Source organism: Oryza brachyantha, chromosome 5 (genome assembly GCF_000231095.2).
Source record: "Oryza brachyantha chromosome 5, ObraRS2, whole genome shotgun sequence".
Classification (NCBI taxonomy): Eukaryota; Viridiplantae; Streptophyta; class Magnoliopsida; order Poales; family Poaceae; genus Oryza; species Oryza brachyantha.
Window position 1 is genome coordinate 10,043,108 of NC_023167.2, and position 18,639 is coordinate 10,061,746.

The 18,639-nt window shown below is 42.1% G+C and overlaps 1 protein-coding gene across 1 annotated transcript; it reads left to right on the top strand.

Moving 5' to 3' along the window:
* The first annotated feature begins 17,606 nt into the window (after window positions 1–17,606).
* LOC121054526 (uncharacterized protein At5g39865-like) lies at window positions 17,607–18,639 on the top strand. The gene has a single exon (XM_040524516.1). It carries the CDS (start codon window positions 17,728–17,730, stop codon window positions 18,475–18,477), a length of 750 nt encoding a protein of 249 aa, XP_040380450.1. The 5' UTR covers window positions 17,607–17,727; the 3' UTR covers window positions 18,478–18,639.

Genomic DNA, 18,639 nt, shown 5'->3' on the forward strand with positions numbered 1-18,639 from the left:
CCAAACAACTCACAGACTGTGTTTTCCTTTCTTTGAACCTTTTTCCCTTCAAATTAATCCTCGTACCCCCAATTAATCACAGCATCATTGCTAGCTCTGGCAGATCATGGCATGCAGCAAGCTGCAGCAAGCATCACTGCTTCACCAGCAATCAATGGGAAGAGTTTTAGCCCAACCTGCAGAATTCAATTCATTCATGTTGTTGGTGGCCTTGTAAGCTACATTACACAAACCTCATCGATCGATCGCCATCTGCCACAGCACCAAGCTCTGTCGTCGTCTGCCGTCTTTCTTTTTTTATTATTTCGTCTGCTTCTGCTTATAAGCTAAAATTTAAATTTTTAATCTTAAATTTAGAGTTGATTTTAGAGTTTTTTATCATAATTTATTTTTCAGTTTTAGACTTTAGATTGCTAAGAACACATATATATAAACTTATTTACAGTATAAATTATTTTTTTTTACGAATATCCATCCAGTCTGGGGATCACCCCTGTGGGCTCTCCGTGCGTCCAGGTACGTCCAAGTGTGCATCGCACGCATGCACAGCACAGGATGAGCGCCTGCAGACAAACAGTACACAAAGAGACTGTACAGATGGTTGAGAATAATCTGAAGACTTGTGGCAGCAGGCCATGTTTAGTTCCCAAAAATTTTTTTCGGAAACATCACATCGAATTTTTAGATATTTAAATGAAACACTAAATATATATAAACATTAAAACTAATTACATAGTTATAGAGGAAATAGTGAGACGAATCTTTTGAGCCTAATTACGATGTGATTAGTCATAAGTGCTACAGTAACCAACATGTGCTAATGACGGATTAATTAGACTCAAAAAATTTGTCTCGCCATTTTCAGGCGGAATTTCAAATTTTTTTTTCCATTCGTGTCCGAAAACCCCTTCCGACATCCGATCAAACGTTCGATGTGATCCCTTTAGCAAATATTTTTACTAACTAAACAACCCTAAGAGCCTGTAAATTCAATGCACCGAAGGGCTCAGGAGTTCCCTGTAACTTTTTTGTTACCACAAGAACAGTATTTGAAATTTTATCAGATGGTGTGTTGTGTGCGCTTATCGTATTAATATAGTAACTTGATTAACATCTGAATATGAGGTGATGTCCAATCTTAAATTTTATTTTTCAACCTTAACTTTTAGATAACTAAGAATATGTATATAAAAGTTTTACTGATTAATTATTTTTCTTTTGTAAATATATCGTTCCACCCTCTTCAGATTGCTGTTACTTCCATCGTAGCAGTCAAAATCATGCTAAACCAGATCAGCCATGCCGACTTCTCTTTCAGGAACTCGACCGTTTAACCATTGTGAAAAAAACACAAGAGACAGACACTAGTAGCTTTTTCCTGTTGATGAATGATTTCTTTTTTTCTGATCGATGTTTGTGTCTAGGAAAGAAACGCCATTGCAGGCTCACGGGCATCAGTTTGTTTTCGCGCAAGTTGACCGAAAAGGAATTGGGAGCAAAACGAATAGGGGTTTCTTCTCTGAAGCCGACGTCTCGGCGCCATGGGAGACGTAACAGCGAAAAAAAGTTGATCCCTCCAGCACCAGGTAGCTGCAAGTTGCAGGCCATTTCAAATTTCAAAGTTCCGAAGAATCTCAGGTGAACACAGTAGATTGAAGAGTGCGTTGGCATGTCGTAGAGTAGCTGCAGGAGAGAATGCGTCTCTTTTTGAAGACAGTAGAATGTGTGCCAGGTCAGATAATACTGTTGCATGCATGAGCCCTATCTCCGTCCAATGTTGTAAAGCATATTTTGATCTTGTTGGAAGAACTTGCAAGTAGGCCTGCTTGTGGGCTGAAATCCAATTCGAACCCATTCCAGCCCACGTCAACATCATGCAGCCCACCATACCAATTCACTCCATTTCCTCTCCTCCTGGACCCAAACCAAACCAGCCCACTTCAGATTTGAACCCAACCCACCCCAAACCATTACACAAAAGTGGATTGAATCCATTCCACTAAAATGGATTTGATCCATGGATTTACTGCACTGAGCAACAGCAGGCTTGGCGTCGCTGGAGGCAGGAAAGATGGATCGCCGGGACGTGGCGATGAATTTTTTTGAATTTTTGAAATGCTCTTAGAGGACCGGAGGTCACAAAACTAGCTTATGTAATTATTTAGCATTTAGCATATTTTTTTTGATTTTTTCTCGGGCTGGCAAAAATAGGACCCCCGCAAGAAATATGCCCTTAGGGATTCGACCTCTGATCTCCTAAATAGAAGAGGGCGATGATACTGTAGCCAAGTAGTACTATTGATTAAATAGTCTCATACATTATACATATATGTATTAAACAACGGTTTAATCACAAAATTTTCAAACGGCACGGCAAATTTTGAATTTGCCATGTCACCATTTTCGACCGTTCCTCGCGACCGAGTGGCCGTTTGCCACGTCACCTTTCCACCCTACTAGAGGGTGGCAGGAGGTTAGTTTTATGATTTTCTGAAATGCAAAATTAAATTTATAAATTATTTAATAAATAAAATTCAAAATTCAAAAAATTCATCGCCACGTTCCCCGCGATCCATCTTTCCTGCCTCCAGCGACGCCGAGATTGTTGGTGACGGTGGTGGCTGCGTAGCACCTCTGTACAAATACGAATATACGATGGTTTGGCTGTGGTGTGCGTGATGGTGGTTATTTTTGGGGCAAGTCCATGGATTGAATCCATGGATCATTCCAATTTCCGCAGGCCGCATCCAGCCCAAAGCATTTTTTGTCAATCCAAACCTCCTCAGCCCAAGGTAAAGTCTAGCCCATTCAAATCCAACCAATACAATCCAAATTGATATCCCACCCATTACACCCAAACAAATCTAGCCCACTGGCAGGCCTACTTGCAAGAGTTGTAGCTTTTAGATCGTGAGAATCTAAAGTTCTAGAATCTAAAAAATAAATTAAAAGCTAAAACTAGGAAAGCCGACTTTTCTAGACTCTCGCTAGCTAGCTGATGTCTCGACATCCTGTAAAGCGAGCCCCTTGTTGTATATGGATTAAGGAAATATTGGAAAAGACTTAGACTATGAGGTATACTTCATGTAGACATGGCTTCTTCATGTGGATATGGCTTGGCCCATTGAAGTAGGTACGATAGTTTGCACACACTTTGAATCCAATATTTAAATTAGGGGGTTTTATGGCCTATTGTTTGGCCACGGGTGATAACTGATAAGCTATTGAACATGTAAAATACATGGCATGGTTCTTAAATTTGGACAGAGATATATCTAGATCCATAAAACTATTAAAATGAAAATGTAGGTTCCTATAATATTTATTAAAGTATTAACTAAGATCCAAAATACAAACGACATCGCTTGGTTACTTATATAACTATACATGGTAGAAAGAAATCTTGTACAGTATGCCCAAAATCAACTTCCAATGCTCTCATAATTTGCGGTTAGTTTTCAATCTTCGTAGTGACAATCATATTGCACTAAACTTATGGGATCAACATCTCTCTATCGTACCGTATATGTCGGTTATTTAGACCTTTGACCGTTGGCATACTAGAGTGTAAGGGCTTAAATATAAGATTCCCACTACAATAGATGGCCCGTATTAGCATCCGAGGTGCACCATTTGCACTTTAACCCTTGGGTGATTCATTAAATCATGATGAGATGATGAGAGGTTATGCGTATTTTTACAATTTGGTATATCTACATGACCACTTGGTTCAAGTTTAAGGACCCATCCATATATTTTACTCAAAGAAAATGAATGAAGTAATCACAAATTTACAGGTAAAACTTTTATATCAATACTATTAATAGTTTATAAACCAATGCTAAAAATAGGTTACGATGAGATAACTCCGAAAGGTAACTACACAATTACTATCCCTTCTAAAATATAAAGGATTTATGTTATTTAGTCAATTCAGTGGTCAAATTTTGAATTGCTTAGATTTTCTTTCTAAATATCACACAATAACTCGAAAGTGTATGGATATTCGTGCACTGAAACCAGTGCCCTATAAATGCTTATTTTCTGGTATAAAATTTGAATTCTAAAATGTTTATATTTTGAAATAAAACAGAGTAAGATTGAATCTTTTAATTCTTAGCGCGGTTGATAATAAAGCTATGAAGAAAATGAAAGCAGTAAAAAACAATTTCTAGGTAAAACTTCTATATCCATGTTACTAGCAGGTTAGAAACCGATGCTGAAAAATAGGCTGCCATAAAATACCTCTAAAATCATCTGCATATTTAAGTTTTAAAGTTTACCTATAAATAACAAGAGAGAGCGACTATGTAAATACTCGCGCTATTTTAAAATAATAAAACCAAGTTCCAGATTTGACATTAGTCTATTCAGATCTGTTCCGTCACATCTAGTGCCAGAAGTTTTATCATTAAAACAGAGGTAATAGTCATTAAAAAATGTTAAAAAATGTTTTTTCAGCAAAAGGCTGTGGTGTGTCGTATGGCGTGGCGAAAGGCCTGTACCCTTTTTCTTTTTTCCAGGAGATACAGGCGAAAGGGCCGTGGCTACTGAATTTTGTCATCAGCCGGCCCGCCCGGTGGGGTGGGTGGGCCGGGGCCCAATTGACGTTGCGCGTGCGGCCCGGTTGATTTGAGAAACATGAGCTTGTTTTTATGGGCCTCATGGCCCAACCAATCTAGTCCAGCAGTAACTTTGCTATCTATGTACGGCCCAGTGTTTTGATTGAACTGTATGCAGCGTTCATTGTCCTATCTCCTGGGCCCAGTGTAGACAAGTCTTAGCTGGGCAGCCTGGGCCTACACATTTTGCTTCCATCACAACACAATCACAATGGGGAATGTTTTTATTTATATATTTTTTTATTAAGAATTTTAAAAATAGATTTTGGCATGAAACAACAACAAATCTAGACCCCAACACCTAACTAGTGTGATATATATAAAATACCCACTAAGTGAGTGATATATCTGCCATGACAAACACTAGTAGTGGCTGTTAGATTTGCATGCAGCCTCATTAATACACACCTACTAGGCAACTTTAGCGCAGCAATCGTCACCTGCAAAATATTCTCCAGTTTAAATTTTATTTCTAAATATCTATACCTATACTAATCTAAAAAGGAGTAGTTTGTTCTTTTCTATGTGTACCCAGAGAAAACGTACACAAAGCATTCTCAGCTATTCTTCATCCGTTAGATCATCTCATCTAGCGGTTCAAATTGCCCCCCAACTCCTGTGTCTAGCAATGCTACCAGGATCACCGAGTTCACCTTGCCATATCCCCGTCGCGCTAACCCCTCCTCACCACGAAAACATCGCTTTATCACCCATCGTGTTGCCCTTTTGACCTCCCTGGATTATGCTTGATCCTCAACCCTCAGTCCACCACGTATACGCCCCACCAATCACCCCCTCCGTCGCCACGCATTCTTTGGTGTTGCGGTGGTCTGTCCTTCCGCCAGGGCACCACTGCACCGCCTCTCATCGCCGCCGTCTGCCCGGGCGGCCGGCATTGCTGCTACATGTCCTTGAAACACCACTAGCGACACCTGTGAAATGTCCTATCTTCCTCTTCCCCATCTGGACCTGACAACATCAAGCTTGAGAGGTGTGTCGAGGTGGTGGTCTCCAGCACCGACATGGAAGGGGAGAGGCTGAGAGGGCAAGGATGGTGACATGGCCAACAACATCAACTGCTCGGCCCGAGTCCGATTGTGTCTCCTCAACTCCTTTCACGCCCACCTCGATGAATGATGTGATGTCGTCCCCTCTCCGTTGTGCCTCCTTGGAGGCTCAACTCACATCCAACACCCGCCGCAACCAACATCTTCTCTGCCACTGAGTAACATCGTGGTAGTTCCTACCCATCTATGGCATCCTGCTCCTCCTTATCAGTGATAACAAGTATGGGTGCTCATCCTCATATAGCCAGAGAAGTATAATCATTGCCGGCAATATCAGGTTCAACAACACTACTTTCCTTTTTTTTCTATATTACACTTGCTTAAGCCTTTGGGTACTCCAGAGATAGTGCTCTTCAATTAAAATTGTGTATGTGTTACTTATAAAGTTGATGGGAAATGGCAAATGCTCTTGTTCTAATGGTTATTTTGGTGTAGTGTAGTTTAGATAGGAAATGTTAGCACCATTAGTGTGCAAATATAGGGGGTCATTGTTTCATTTTTTCAATGAAAAACAAACAACATGTTTATAAAAGGAAAAGAATTTGTAAATAAAATTAGTGTATATGTGTTCTTAGTGATCTTAAAATAAATACCGAAAAATAATCTATGATGAAAACCTCAAAATTAATTTCAGATTTAAGGTTGAAAATTCAAATTTTGGTTGATAAGCACAAGCAGAAGTGAAAAGGCTTGGTCAATAATTACAAATTCCAACTCAACATTACTTTCACTCACGAACTCCCGTATCTGCATAATGCCTGCTGTATGCTAAAATATTTCTGGGTTTTAGTACAATTGTACAAAATGATAAGAGTTCATTTCATGGGTGCTGATTGTCTCAAGTCTCAACAAAATGATATTTGTTTACGAAGGTATGAATTCTGGGGGAGAAGTATGGCATGTTGTCCACTAATTTTCTGCTTATTTAAAGCTTTCTCTGTTAAGAAGAAGTCCAATGCAATGAGAATTAATGGTCTGTTGTTTCACGAATATGCTATATTGACTTCGTCATACATATAAGTTCCTTGTGGAGACATATAATTTTTATTATAAATTAATTTTCCGCTTATTCTCATTGTGACCACGGTAATGAGGACATTTTTCTTTGTTTTTTCTCTACATGGATAGATGTGATCCTAAATATTGTATATGTACAATAATGAACTCAGCTAATGAGGACACTTCATGGATTTGTTTCACTATGCACTGTTACGGGAGACCTAACTTGTGAACGTAAATGGTGTTGTCATTTCTGAATAGATCCAGTTAACTATCCTTTTATTTTAGGTTTTCAATACAATGAATCCAATATTGTTAAGTGGAGCAACCAAGAATCTATTACCAGGTGAAATCACTTATCAAAAAAAAAAGTTCTTCTCCTCTATATTTTTTATTGGTCAGATACTGCTAATTTTGGATCCTTGGGGCCATGTTCTTGGATTTGTACTATAGCTACACGCTGTTATCATTAAAACACTGCAACATGGTTTAGATGGATATACATGCTCATCGGCTGTTCTCCCATGAACCAGCAGTAGCTTGATTGATTGACTTACATTCCATGTTTCCAGGTGACATATGAGGTTCTGCTCCGATAGGCTGATTCCATGGTGTATTAAGAATGTAGCAAGGATCTTACGCAATGTGAATGAAGTGACATACATATTTGGGCTTAAGTAAGGCCACATTTGGCAACACCCTCTTAGATTCTTTCATTTTTCACATGCATGCTTCCTAAACTGCTAAACGATATGTTTTTTTTATAAAAAATTATAGAAAAGTTACTTTAAAAATCATATTAAAATTTTTAATTTTTTTAATAACTAATAATTAATTAAGTATATACTAATTTATTAATATGTTTTCCGCTCGGATAACGTAACTATCGCTGAACGGGCCTAACTAGGAGCCAAAGTAGCGAAGAAGACTCTTGAGCTCATGATGCATACTTTTAGATATTTCTTTGTATCTCGGGTGGAGGGCTGTCATCTCATTTTCTTTTTCCTCGACCTCTCAGTTAATAGTTATTTCGTACCGTGAATACATATGCTTTAGGTTAAAGGGGTGTTTAGATTGAGAAAATTTTGGGAAAAGTGTCACGTCAAATGTTTGACCGGATGTCAGAAGGGGTTTTTGGACACAAATGAAAAAATGAATTTCACGATTAGCCTAGAAACCGCGAGATGAATCTTTTGAGCCTAATTAATCTATCATTAACACATGTTGATTACTGTAGCACTTTGTTAGGGACTGGTGGGCCCATCATCTCTCACCTTACAATGGGTCAAGCCAGCCCCAGCAACCATCATATAAGCAACAACAGCAAAGCTCTAGGGGACGAACCGAACAGAACTGGCACGGCTGGCAGGGTGGCGGCGACGGTGGCCTGGTTCGGTGAACCTTATCGATCTCTTTATCCCTACTCCTTCTTATTCTCTGCATGTTCTAGAAGCTTCCAGAGCCTTCCACCATCTTGTACTTCCCTTGTTTCATCACTCTTCCTCTTGCTGTCTACTTGAGATTGTCACTACTTGTACTGGATGCTAGCTATTTGAATTGGAGTTGATATTATAGAGTTGGGTTGCTAACAACCTGGTATCAGAGCCATTCAATTCACTAGGATTCTAATTATGGAGATATTGGGGAGGCAGCCATGCAGGAGGGAGGAAGAATTTGATTGGGGTAGTGTTCATCCGAGAAGCGCCCACCAACTGTTCGATGAAATGCCCAACCCATTAGAGGTGTCTGAGGATGATGTCCTTCTTGTCATGCATGAGGAGGATGTCAACCGAGATGAAGCAGTGCATCTCTTGCAAGAGGAGTTGAGGGATGCCCAGCAGAAATTTGATGAGAAACTCGATGGATTATTGGGAATGGTCGGCACGATGGTAGGCAAGAGTCGCGAGGATTCTAAGGCATTCAGTGCCTCCAACAGGGACATCACCACCAACACCGAGGTTGTATCATCTCCACCACCCCGGGCATCTCCTTCTCCGACACCTACCAAGTGCTCAATGTTGTGTGTCAACGATGGCAGCACAAGTACGACAGTGAGATCAAATTATTTCAATGAGGAGACTACTCTGAGCATCGTCTTGGAGCTTGGTGATGGCAAGGACAGCGACCACGCACCCTCATACACACCAGCAGAACAGCTCGGTGGAGAGAAAGCATCGACACATTGTTGAAACCGGTCTGTCTCTCCTTGCCCAAGCTTCTTTACCTTTCAAATATTGGAGTGAAGCCTTCACATCCGCTGTATATCTGATCAACAGAATGCCCACCAAAGTTCTAGCACATCATAGTCCGCTAGAGAAACTTTTCCAGGAGAAACCGATCTATGCAAATCTCCGCACCTTCGGCTGTGCATGCTGGCCCAACTTACGCTCATATAATTCCCATAAATTCTCTTTTCGCTCAAAACGATGCACTTTTCTTGGATATAGTCCTATGCATAAAGGATTCAGATGCCTTGATCCATCCCTTGGTCGCATATACGTTTCTCAGGACGTTGTTTTTGATGAAACATTCTTCCTGTTTTCGGAACTGCACCCCAATGCCGGCGCCCAGTTCCGAGCAGAGCTCAGCCTCCTTCCTGCTAGTTTAGGGGGTCTACTTCGTGATAATCATATGACTAATTGCCCTGCAGATGTTACTAACAATTCTAATGCAGAACATGAGCAAAACAGGCGTGCCGATGACGATATTTCATGTGCCGGCTCCAGTACAGACCATCCTGGAGCATCCGCAGACGACATCGTAGGCAGCCCACACTCCCAGGCTGATTCACTGCATGCCGCAGGAGTCTCTGACGGCATCGACCCATCATCGCCTACCACATCACCGACTCCTCCTGCATCAATTGTTGCGGACCAATCACCGGCTGCCACATCTTCGGCATCCACCGATCCCACTTCTCCCCGCCATGATGACGATGTGGGATCTTCTGCGCCAGGGGGAGATGATCAGCGACATCAGCCGTCTTGACCGGTAACCCGACTGCAGCGAGGTATACGTAAAGAAAAACTTTACACTGATGGCACAGTGAAATATGGCTTTCTGTCCATTGCTTGTGAACCTAGAAATCTAGAAGAAGCGTTACATGATTTCAATAGAAACAAGCCATGGATTCTGAATTTAATGCTTTACTGCGCAATAAGACCTGGCATCTAGTTCTGCCTAATACAAATAAAAATGTCATTGACTGCAAATGGGTATATAAAATAAAGAGAAAACAGGATGGGAGTCTAGACAGATATAAAGCTCGCTTGGTAGCAAAAGGGTTTAAACAGAGGTACGGTATTGATTATGAGGACACTTTCAGTCCTGTAGTCAAAGCTTCCACTATACGAGTAGTTCTGTCTATTGCTGTTTCTAGAGGATGGACTCTGAGACAGTTAGATGTGCAAAATGCCTTTCTTCATGGTATCTTAGAAGAAGAAGTTTATATGAGACAACCACTAGGATATGAGGATAGTAAGCATCCCAACTATGTTTGCAAACTTGATAAAGCGTTATATGGGCTCAAGCAAGCACCAAGAGCTTGGTATGGCAAGTTAAGTATGCAGTTACAAAAACTTGGCTTTCAAGGGTCAAAGGCAGATACTTCCCTGCTCTTCTATAATAAGAATGGACTAATCATGTTTATTCTTGTTTATGTTGATGATATTATAGTTGCTAGTTCAAGACAGGAAGCTATTGAACCTCTACTTCAGAACTTGCAAAAAGAATTTGCATTAAAAGATCTGGGAGAGTTACATTATTTTCTAGGTATAGAAGTGAATAAGATGCCAGGAAGTATCCTCTTAACCCAAGAAAAGTATGCAAATGATCTGTTACGGAAAGTTGGCATGATAGACTGTAAACCAGTCAGTTCTCCTTTATCAACCAGTGAGAAACTCACTGCTCATGAAGGTAACCCTCTCGGTCCCAATGATAGTTCAAATTATACAAGTGTGGTAGGAGCATTGCAGTATTTGACATTGACCAGACCAGATATTGCATACGCTGTTAATAAAGTTTGTCAGTATTTACAAGCTCCTACTACAGTACATTGGGCAGCAGTTAAGAGAATTCTAAGGTATCTTAAATCATGTATACGACTTAGACTAAAGATTAGCAAGTCGAACTCCATGGTTGTTAGTGGCTATTCAGATGCAGATTGGGCAGGATGTCAAGATGACAGAAGATCCAATGGAGGCTTTGCCGTATTTCTTAGAGGTAACTTGGTGTCGTGGAATGATAAGAAACAAGCTACCGTGTCGAGGTCAAGCACAGAATCAGAATATAAAGCCCTTGCTAATGCCACTGCAGAAATTATGTGGATTCAGACTTTGTTACAGGAACTTCAGATTGCAAGTCCAGCCGCGGCTAAGCTTTGGTGTGATAATTTGGGAGCAAAATATTTGTCGGCCAATCCAGTGTTTCATGCAAGAACTAAACACATAGAAGTAGATTATCATTTTGTTAGAGAACGAGTTCAGCGAAAATTGTTGGACATCGAGTTCGTTCCTACGGATGATCAAGTAGCAGATGGTTTTACTAAAGCATTAACTGTGCGACAGTTAGAGAATTTCAAGTACAATCTCAACTTGCGAAGTTGTGATTGAGGGGGAGTGTTAAGATACGTGTAGTATATAGATATACATGTAATCTCTATCCTTGTTATCTCCCCGTAATCCGGCTGTAACAACTTATGGTTATACACGATTGTATTAGTGATTGTATTAGAGATAGACCAAGGTAGTCACGGCTGGATTACAACAGATGTATTGCGCCATGTATCGGCTATTGATACAAGCTATAAATAAACTTGCGGCGCTGGAGGAAGGTGACCGCTTCCGGCACCTCTGATCACGTTAGTTTTCAAGTACGACAGGGAGATCAAATTATTTCAATGAGGAGACTAGTCTGAGCATCGTCTTGGAGCTTGGTGATGGCAAGGACAGCGACCATGCACCCTACAATATCGCTAAGGATCTTCCATTGTTCACACACCAAATGTTTGACGAAATGCTCCTGTGCTAACTCCTTGCCCAATCTCACTATGGCTATAGTGGATACATGTGGTACCACTGCCATGACCTCCCTGAAGTTGGTAGATGCTGATGATACAACCAAAAATGCCTAAGTTGATTCTCCTGACCATCCCAAGGCCAAGCATGTCGGGTATTCTACACTGGGCTTCGATGATAGGTGTGGCATCGACCAATATGTGCTCACGTCCCAGATCAAATCAAGTGCATCCAAGGGTGTTTCTATCTCCATTCAGTCTGTGGGTAATTATGCATCAAGACCATTTGTCAGCAACATAATATTGATGACAAGAGACCATTGTGATGTTAGTCCATGGCCACCTCTAACTTTTGGCAAGGTAATGACTAGTGGATGGGAGATGCAACCATTACCTTGGCCATGTTTTACAAATTGGTGTGGTGTAAATATATGGTTGTCAGATTGTCCATTATTTTGGTTTAGTGAAACTGCCTCACGACCCATGCCACCACCATGGCCTCCACCTTGTGAAAAAAATATTGCTCACCTCCTTACCGATGCCCATACAAGTGTGAAGTCAAGTGAAATAGGTTTGGATGAGGCAAGAGAAGCTGCGATATTATCAAGTGTTGTTCCATATGACTTGATCTCTCATTCTGTTGTTAGAGCTGAACAGTATATGCATAGCTATTACATGGAAAATCATTTGCAAGACCTTTCTAAGGTGTGGTGCCTCGGTTGTGCAATCATCATTAATAATGGACATATTGGCAAATATGATCTGCTCCGATTCCTATTACACAAGAAGTGGCTCAAACTTGTGAAAAGTAAAGGGTGCTGCTGCAGGGCTGAACTGAACCCATTGATTGATTGTGACACTAACCAGTACATCACTTCCTTGATTCTAAGGCTAGTGGAAGGTAATCTGGACGTTTTTGGTGATTATTGTTCCTTGTTTCTGGTGGGGCGGTTTGGACTTTTGGATGGCAGGCATTTTTATTGTGTGGAGCTACTAGAATTCAAATATGACCAGCTAGTGCAGGTAACTTGGTCTCCTGGTGAAGGCAAGAAATTCCATGGCATAATTTTGGTGATGTGTTGGTGTCAACTATATTGCAATCAATCTTGTCATTCTGTTGCCTTTACAAATCCTGGGACTTGTAGTATTATGTTTAGTCTTGGAATTACTCAATTTGAGTGGAACCGGATGATATATATGCCTGCAAGTGCCAGGGTTGCACTGACTTGTTGCATGCGCAAGCTTGATACTGAATGGACAGATCTGGTAAGGATTATATATGTTTTTCATGGATGTTGGCCTTCCAATAATTTGATTGAGGTGACAAGGAATTGCTACAATATATGCCAGAAGGTAATCCAAGTTATTGGTAGTGATTGGGAAGGTGTTCTTGTGATTTTTGAGAGTTTCCCTTGCATTAAGATGAGAGATACAGAACAAGTTGCAAGCTATCTTGAACATTCTATTATCTGGAATGGTGCTTCTAAACTCATTGCTAATTCTCTGTTGAGATGTGTCAGTTATCTACTTAGACATGGATTGCTGACTGGAATCCACTTCCGATCTATTGGGGTAGAGCATCATTTCAAATTATTGATATTCATAAAGGCTACAAGAAAGATTTTGGAGCAAGGTATGTTGGTTACAATGTTCCATTGTACTGTTACTCAGTCTTGCGAAACAATCCAATTGGTTGAATGGCAATCTAATCGTTACAAAGGCGATTATGTACTTAGCAACCCGAGGAAAATGCTTGGATCATCATGAAATCATCCTACACATGAATCTGTTTACACATGGGCAAGACAAGTGAAATACAATGGAACCAGATCAATGGACTATTACCTGTCAAAGATTTTCATGTTATTCATAATGACGGCTCGGGGTCAAGCCGAATTTCAAGAAAAGGGGATTGTTAGGGACTGGTGGGCCCATCATCTCTCACCTTACAATGGCCCAAGCCAGCCCCAGCAACCATCATATAAGCAACAACAGCAAAGCTCTAGGGGACGAACCAAACAGAACTGGCACGGCTGGCACGGTGGCGGCGATGCCGACCTGGTTCGGTGAACCTTATCGATCTCTCTATCCCTACTTCTTCTTATTCTCTGCATGTTCTAGAGGCTTCCAGAGCCTTCCACCATCTTGTACTTCCCTTGTTTCATCACTCTTTCTCTTGCTGTCTACTTGAGATTGTCACTACTTGTACTGGATGCTAGCTATTTGAATTGGAGTTGATATTATAGAGTTGGGTTGCTAACACACTTATGGCTAATCATGGACTAATTAGGCTTAAAAGATTCGTCTCAAGATTTATTCCATAACTGTGCAATTAGTTTTTTGGTTCATCTATATTTAATGTTTTATTTAGGTATCCAAAAATTTGATGTGATGTTTTTGGAAAAAAATTTTGGGAACTAAACAAGACCTAACAGTATGCTCTTTCAAAATGAACAGATGAATCATTCTTGAATACATAACCTTTGCCTTTGAGGACCGAGCGGTGCTCGGGTGGTCAGCCGCGCAGGCGCGCGAGCTGCCGGCGCGAGTTCGATTCGTGAGGATCGCAACTCGCGTCTCTCATCCGGGGATTTTCCCCTCATACGCGTGTGCACCCCAAAATCCTAAGCGTGTGGTAGGAACGCGCACACGTGTGTGTTCGTATGTCCTGGTGTGTGTTCGTGTGCGTCTCGTGTTGTACCCTTTAAAAAAAAACCTTTGCCTTTGCCTTTGATTCGATGTCCACTAGACTTGATTTTCATGGATAAGCTAGATATAGCCACATAGGAGTCTGACAGTATTGACAGCTGTGTCTGTCCAATCCCAAATGCACAATGGGGTAACTCCATAACTATATAGTACTAAGGTATTTATCCCTGGATAGAACTACTTGGATTATTGTTTTTTCTATTGGTTGTTGAGGTTTTATGGTGATTCATTTCAGAAAAAAAGTAGTTGCAAAAAATTAACTTTTGATGGGAATTTTCAAAAATATTTTTTAAATGAAGTGAGAAGTTAAGCTTAGTATTTTTATTTTTATTTTGAAATGACAGTGAAAAAATAGACCTAAGATGGTTTTACTTGTTTGTCACTGAAGAAGACACTCATTTGTCAATTATGGTTCATTCTAACATCTGTGGTTTAGAATAAATTTATTTTCTAAAACTATTATTAGAATTGAGTAGATAAATTCACGTAACGTGTATTGCACGTGCACGATTACTAGTAAATAAAAAGATGACACTTTTGCTATTAATCAAATGTTTTATTTTTTATTTTTCTATCAAACACGCGCAATGCATGTGGGGGGGTCAAGAGAAGGGTGTGTATAAGATTTTTGATTTGCATGCATGCTTTCAAATTATTATCCACTGTAAGTGACCGGGATTTGATTGATGGAATTAAAATTTTCAAACATTCGATCAATATGCGGACCAAAACATGAGGGTGCATGTCTGCACAAAACAAAAAGGAGGATCTCGTTAGGCGCCCTTTCCTGTCTATTGCCTCCCTCGTAAAACAGATAGGATTATCAAATTAACTTCTTTATCAGAAAATCTGGAAAAGAAATAAAATTTCTAGTATTACGCTTTTTAATTAGGTGAGGTTGCTAGCATCATATATCCGTGTGCCCATACTCTTGACAATGGTATCGAAGTAATTTTTGAAGTTATCCATGGTAAACTCTTCTTAAGCTCACCCTATGAATTCATCTCCACCGTGAAAAGCATTATTTGCATGGAATGACTATCGATCGATTTAAAAATTACTCCCTGTTGGCACAAATTAACATACCTCATTCTTCGGTCAATCCTTCAAACTTTGGTTATTTGCTTGGGTCCTCCATGAGTCCATATTGTTTTTAGATTTGTTGCTGCAAAATGCTTCGATGATACGGGAAAAACTATTTTACATCCCTAAATTTTCACAGAAGTATAAAATTCATCCCTTTCACAATGACCGATAGAATTGTACATTTGTAGACGCTGTCAGACAAGCTATTCTAAACTCCTAAAGGGGTATCTCCTTATCTATTAATCCGTTTCATATTATAAGACTGACTTTGTACGTTTGTCTAAATTCATTAATTGATGAATGTATATAATTTATATATATGTCTAGATTCATTAGCATCCATATGAATCTAGATAAGGTTAGAAAATCTTATATTATGAAACGCGGGGAGTACATGTTATCTAAATAGTTATTAAAAAATTAAAAAAAATTATGAAGATAGATTAATACTAAATGCACAACTCCACAAATATATAAGTTAAAATATGACATCTACAAATTATGACGAAAATAATAAATATGATTGTGAATATAGCTATATTGTTTAGAGTTTAAATTTGTTAATTTTTTGCAAATTGTAGAAGCCATATTTAAACTTATATGTTTGTGGGGTGACGTATATTATATTAATCTATTGTTATCTTTTTAAATTTTTTATAACTATTTAGATAGGGCTGGATAAAAAGCTCGGGGTCATGAACTCGGCTCACCCTCGGCTCGGCTCGGCTCGAATCCTAAACGAGCCGAGCCCAAGCCTAGGTTTTAGCTTGTTTGCAAGCGGCTCACGAGCTAAATGGACTCGGTTTGAAGATAGACTTTTGGCTAAAACCAATAAAGCCCATCTCTGGCCCATTACGAAACTAGGGTTATCTGATGTCTCTTGTCTGTTCTCTCGTGATCTCGTCTCTCTGTTGTCTTGCGAGCGGCGGCACCAGACGCCAGTACGTCAGAGTTGAGACGGCCGACGAACGGGCTCAACGGAGTACGGGGGTCGCTGAGGCCGAGTCGGGAGGGACGCCGACACCGTCGACGCTGGGAGCCCGAGAGAGACCGTGCCGGGCCACGCCGGACTTCCCAGTCCTCACCCACCTGCGCCGTGCCAGCCGCCTGGAGCGCAGGACCTTGACCTCGTCCGTCGGCCGCCAAGTGCGCCGGGACCTGGGAGGCCAAGAGACGCCACGCCGCCGGGCGACTGCTGGCAAAGTTCACGAGCCGACTCGAGCCAAACCACGAGCAGAGCTGAGCGTCATGTGCGGCTCGGTTCGAGAACCGAGCCGAGCCAAGTCGAGTCAGTCATTTCGCGAGCTTCCACGAGCTGAGTCTGGCTTAGCTTTGTTTCCACCCCTATATTTAGATAACATGTAGTAGATAAGAGGACATACCCTCGAGAGTTTATAATCTATTTTACATGCCTTCGTGAAAGTTTAAAGATGTTTTTCTACGATAATGTTGTAACATCATATATGTACAAGTAGTACTATAATGGAGATCGCTGGTTAAAGTTATTTTTCCAACACTAATTGGATATCTAAAGTACATTTGTTCAAAAATATCCAGAAATATCTTTATAACGGTAGATTTATGTTCGACACATGTCCGATCCAATCTATTGCCATCCGTAGGTAGATTTATGTTCTAAAATAATTTTATACCACAATATCTTTATAACGGCAAAAATAAAAAGTAGTGTAACATAAATCTACACCGCAAATTTCTCAACATTGGTGTAGTGATGTTATTAGGCTAGTCTCAATACATGTTTTATGGGGTGTCATGTGCATTAAATAGGGTGCCACATCAGCAAAATTGCTAATTTGGCATGGTCATTAAATGAGGGAGTTTCATGAGATGGGAGAAGTACTCATTTGACTTGCTTACGTGCTTTACAGTCTTGGTAACTATGCTATAAAACTATATATTGAGACTGGCCTCACTCGGTTTAAGTGACACATCTGTCATCTTCACTTAATCACTTTCTAGCTTGTTCTAAAATAAGTTAGCACCGGATCACCGGAGAAGAGATCAACATGACGCAAATCCCAAGTGTCCAGCGCCACAAACAGTCGATCCAGGCAGTTTTACGCGCAGGGTTAAATTTAGCAACCCGGACAACTAATTTCGCGCCAAAGCCATCGCGCGCGCGCGCGCACGCACCATCGAACACACACGACTCCCTCTCCTCCTCTCCCTCCTCCTCGACGTCGATCCGATCCGCCTTTAGCTGCCGGTGATGTGGTCGCCGTGGGTCCGCCGCGGCCGGGCCACCGGCCGGCTCACGCAGTCCCCGACCTTCTCCTCCCCGCACGCCGCGTCGTCCCCGGCCGGGAGCGGCGGCGGCTGCGGCGGGAAGGATAATAACCACCATGGCATCGGCTCCGTCCTCGACGACGACTCCGCCCCCGCGCCCGCCGCGCCGGGCGCCCGGAGCGTCCTCCACCGCGTGCGGTCGTCGTCGTCGTCGTCCAAGCTGCGGTCGTGCAAGTCGTTCGCGGTGGCGGAGGAGGCCGCGGCGGCGGCGGTGGCGGGCGAGCGGCGCGTGGTGCTCTACTTCACCTCTCTCCGCGCGGTGCGGCACACGTTCGAGGACTGCCGCGACGTGCGCGCCATCCTGCGCGGGCTCCGCGTCGCCGTCGACGAGCGGGACGTGTCCATGGACGCCGCGTACCTGGCCGAGCTCAGGGCGCTCATGCGCCGGGACCGGCCGCCCCTGCCCCAGCTGTTCGTCGGCGGGCGCCTCCTCGGCGACGCCGACGAGGTGCGCCTCCTGCACGAGAGCGGGGAGCTCCGCCGCGTGGTGGCCAGCGCGCCGCTGGCGGCGCCCACGCCGTGCGTGTCGTGCGGCGGCTCCCGGTTCGCGCCCTGCGGCACGTGCGGCGGCAGCCACCGGCGGTACAGCGAGAAGACCGGCGGGTTCCGCGTCTGCGCGGCGTGCAACGAGAACGGCCTCGTCCGCTGCGCCGCCTGCTGCTCCGGCGGCTGACGTGTCGTCGTCGTCGACATGCATGCATGCACCTCGTCGGAGACGGCGTACAACGCGCATACATAGAGAAAAGAAATGGAAACGCTAGCGGCTGGAATGGATTGATTGTCCCAAATGCAAATGTGCTTAATTCATCCGATTCAATTCTGACAAAGTTGTTCA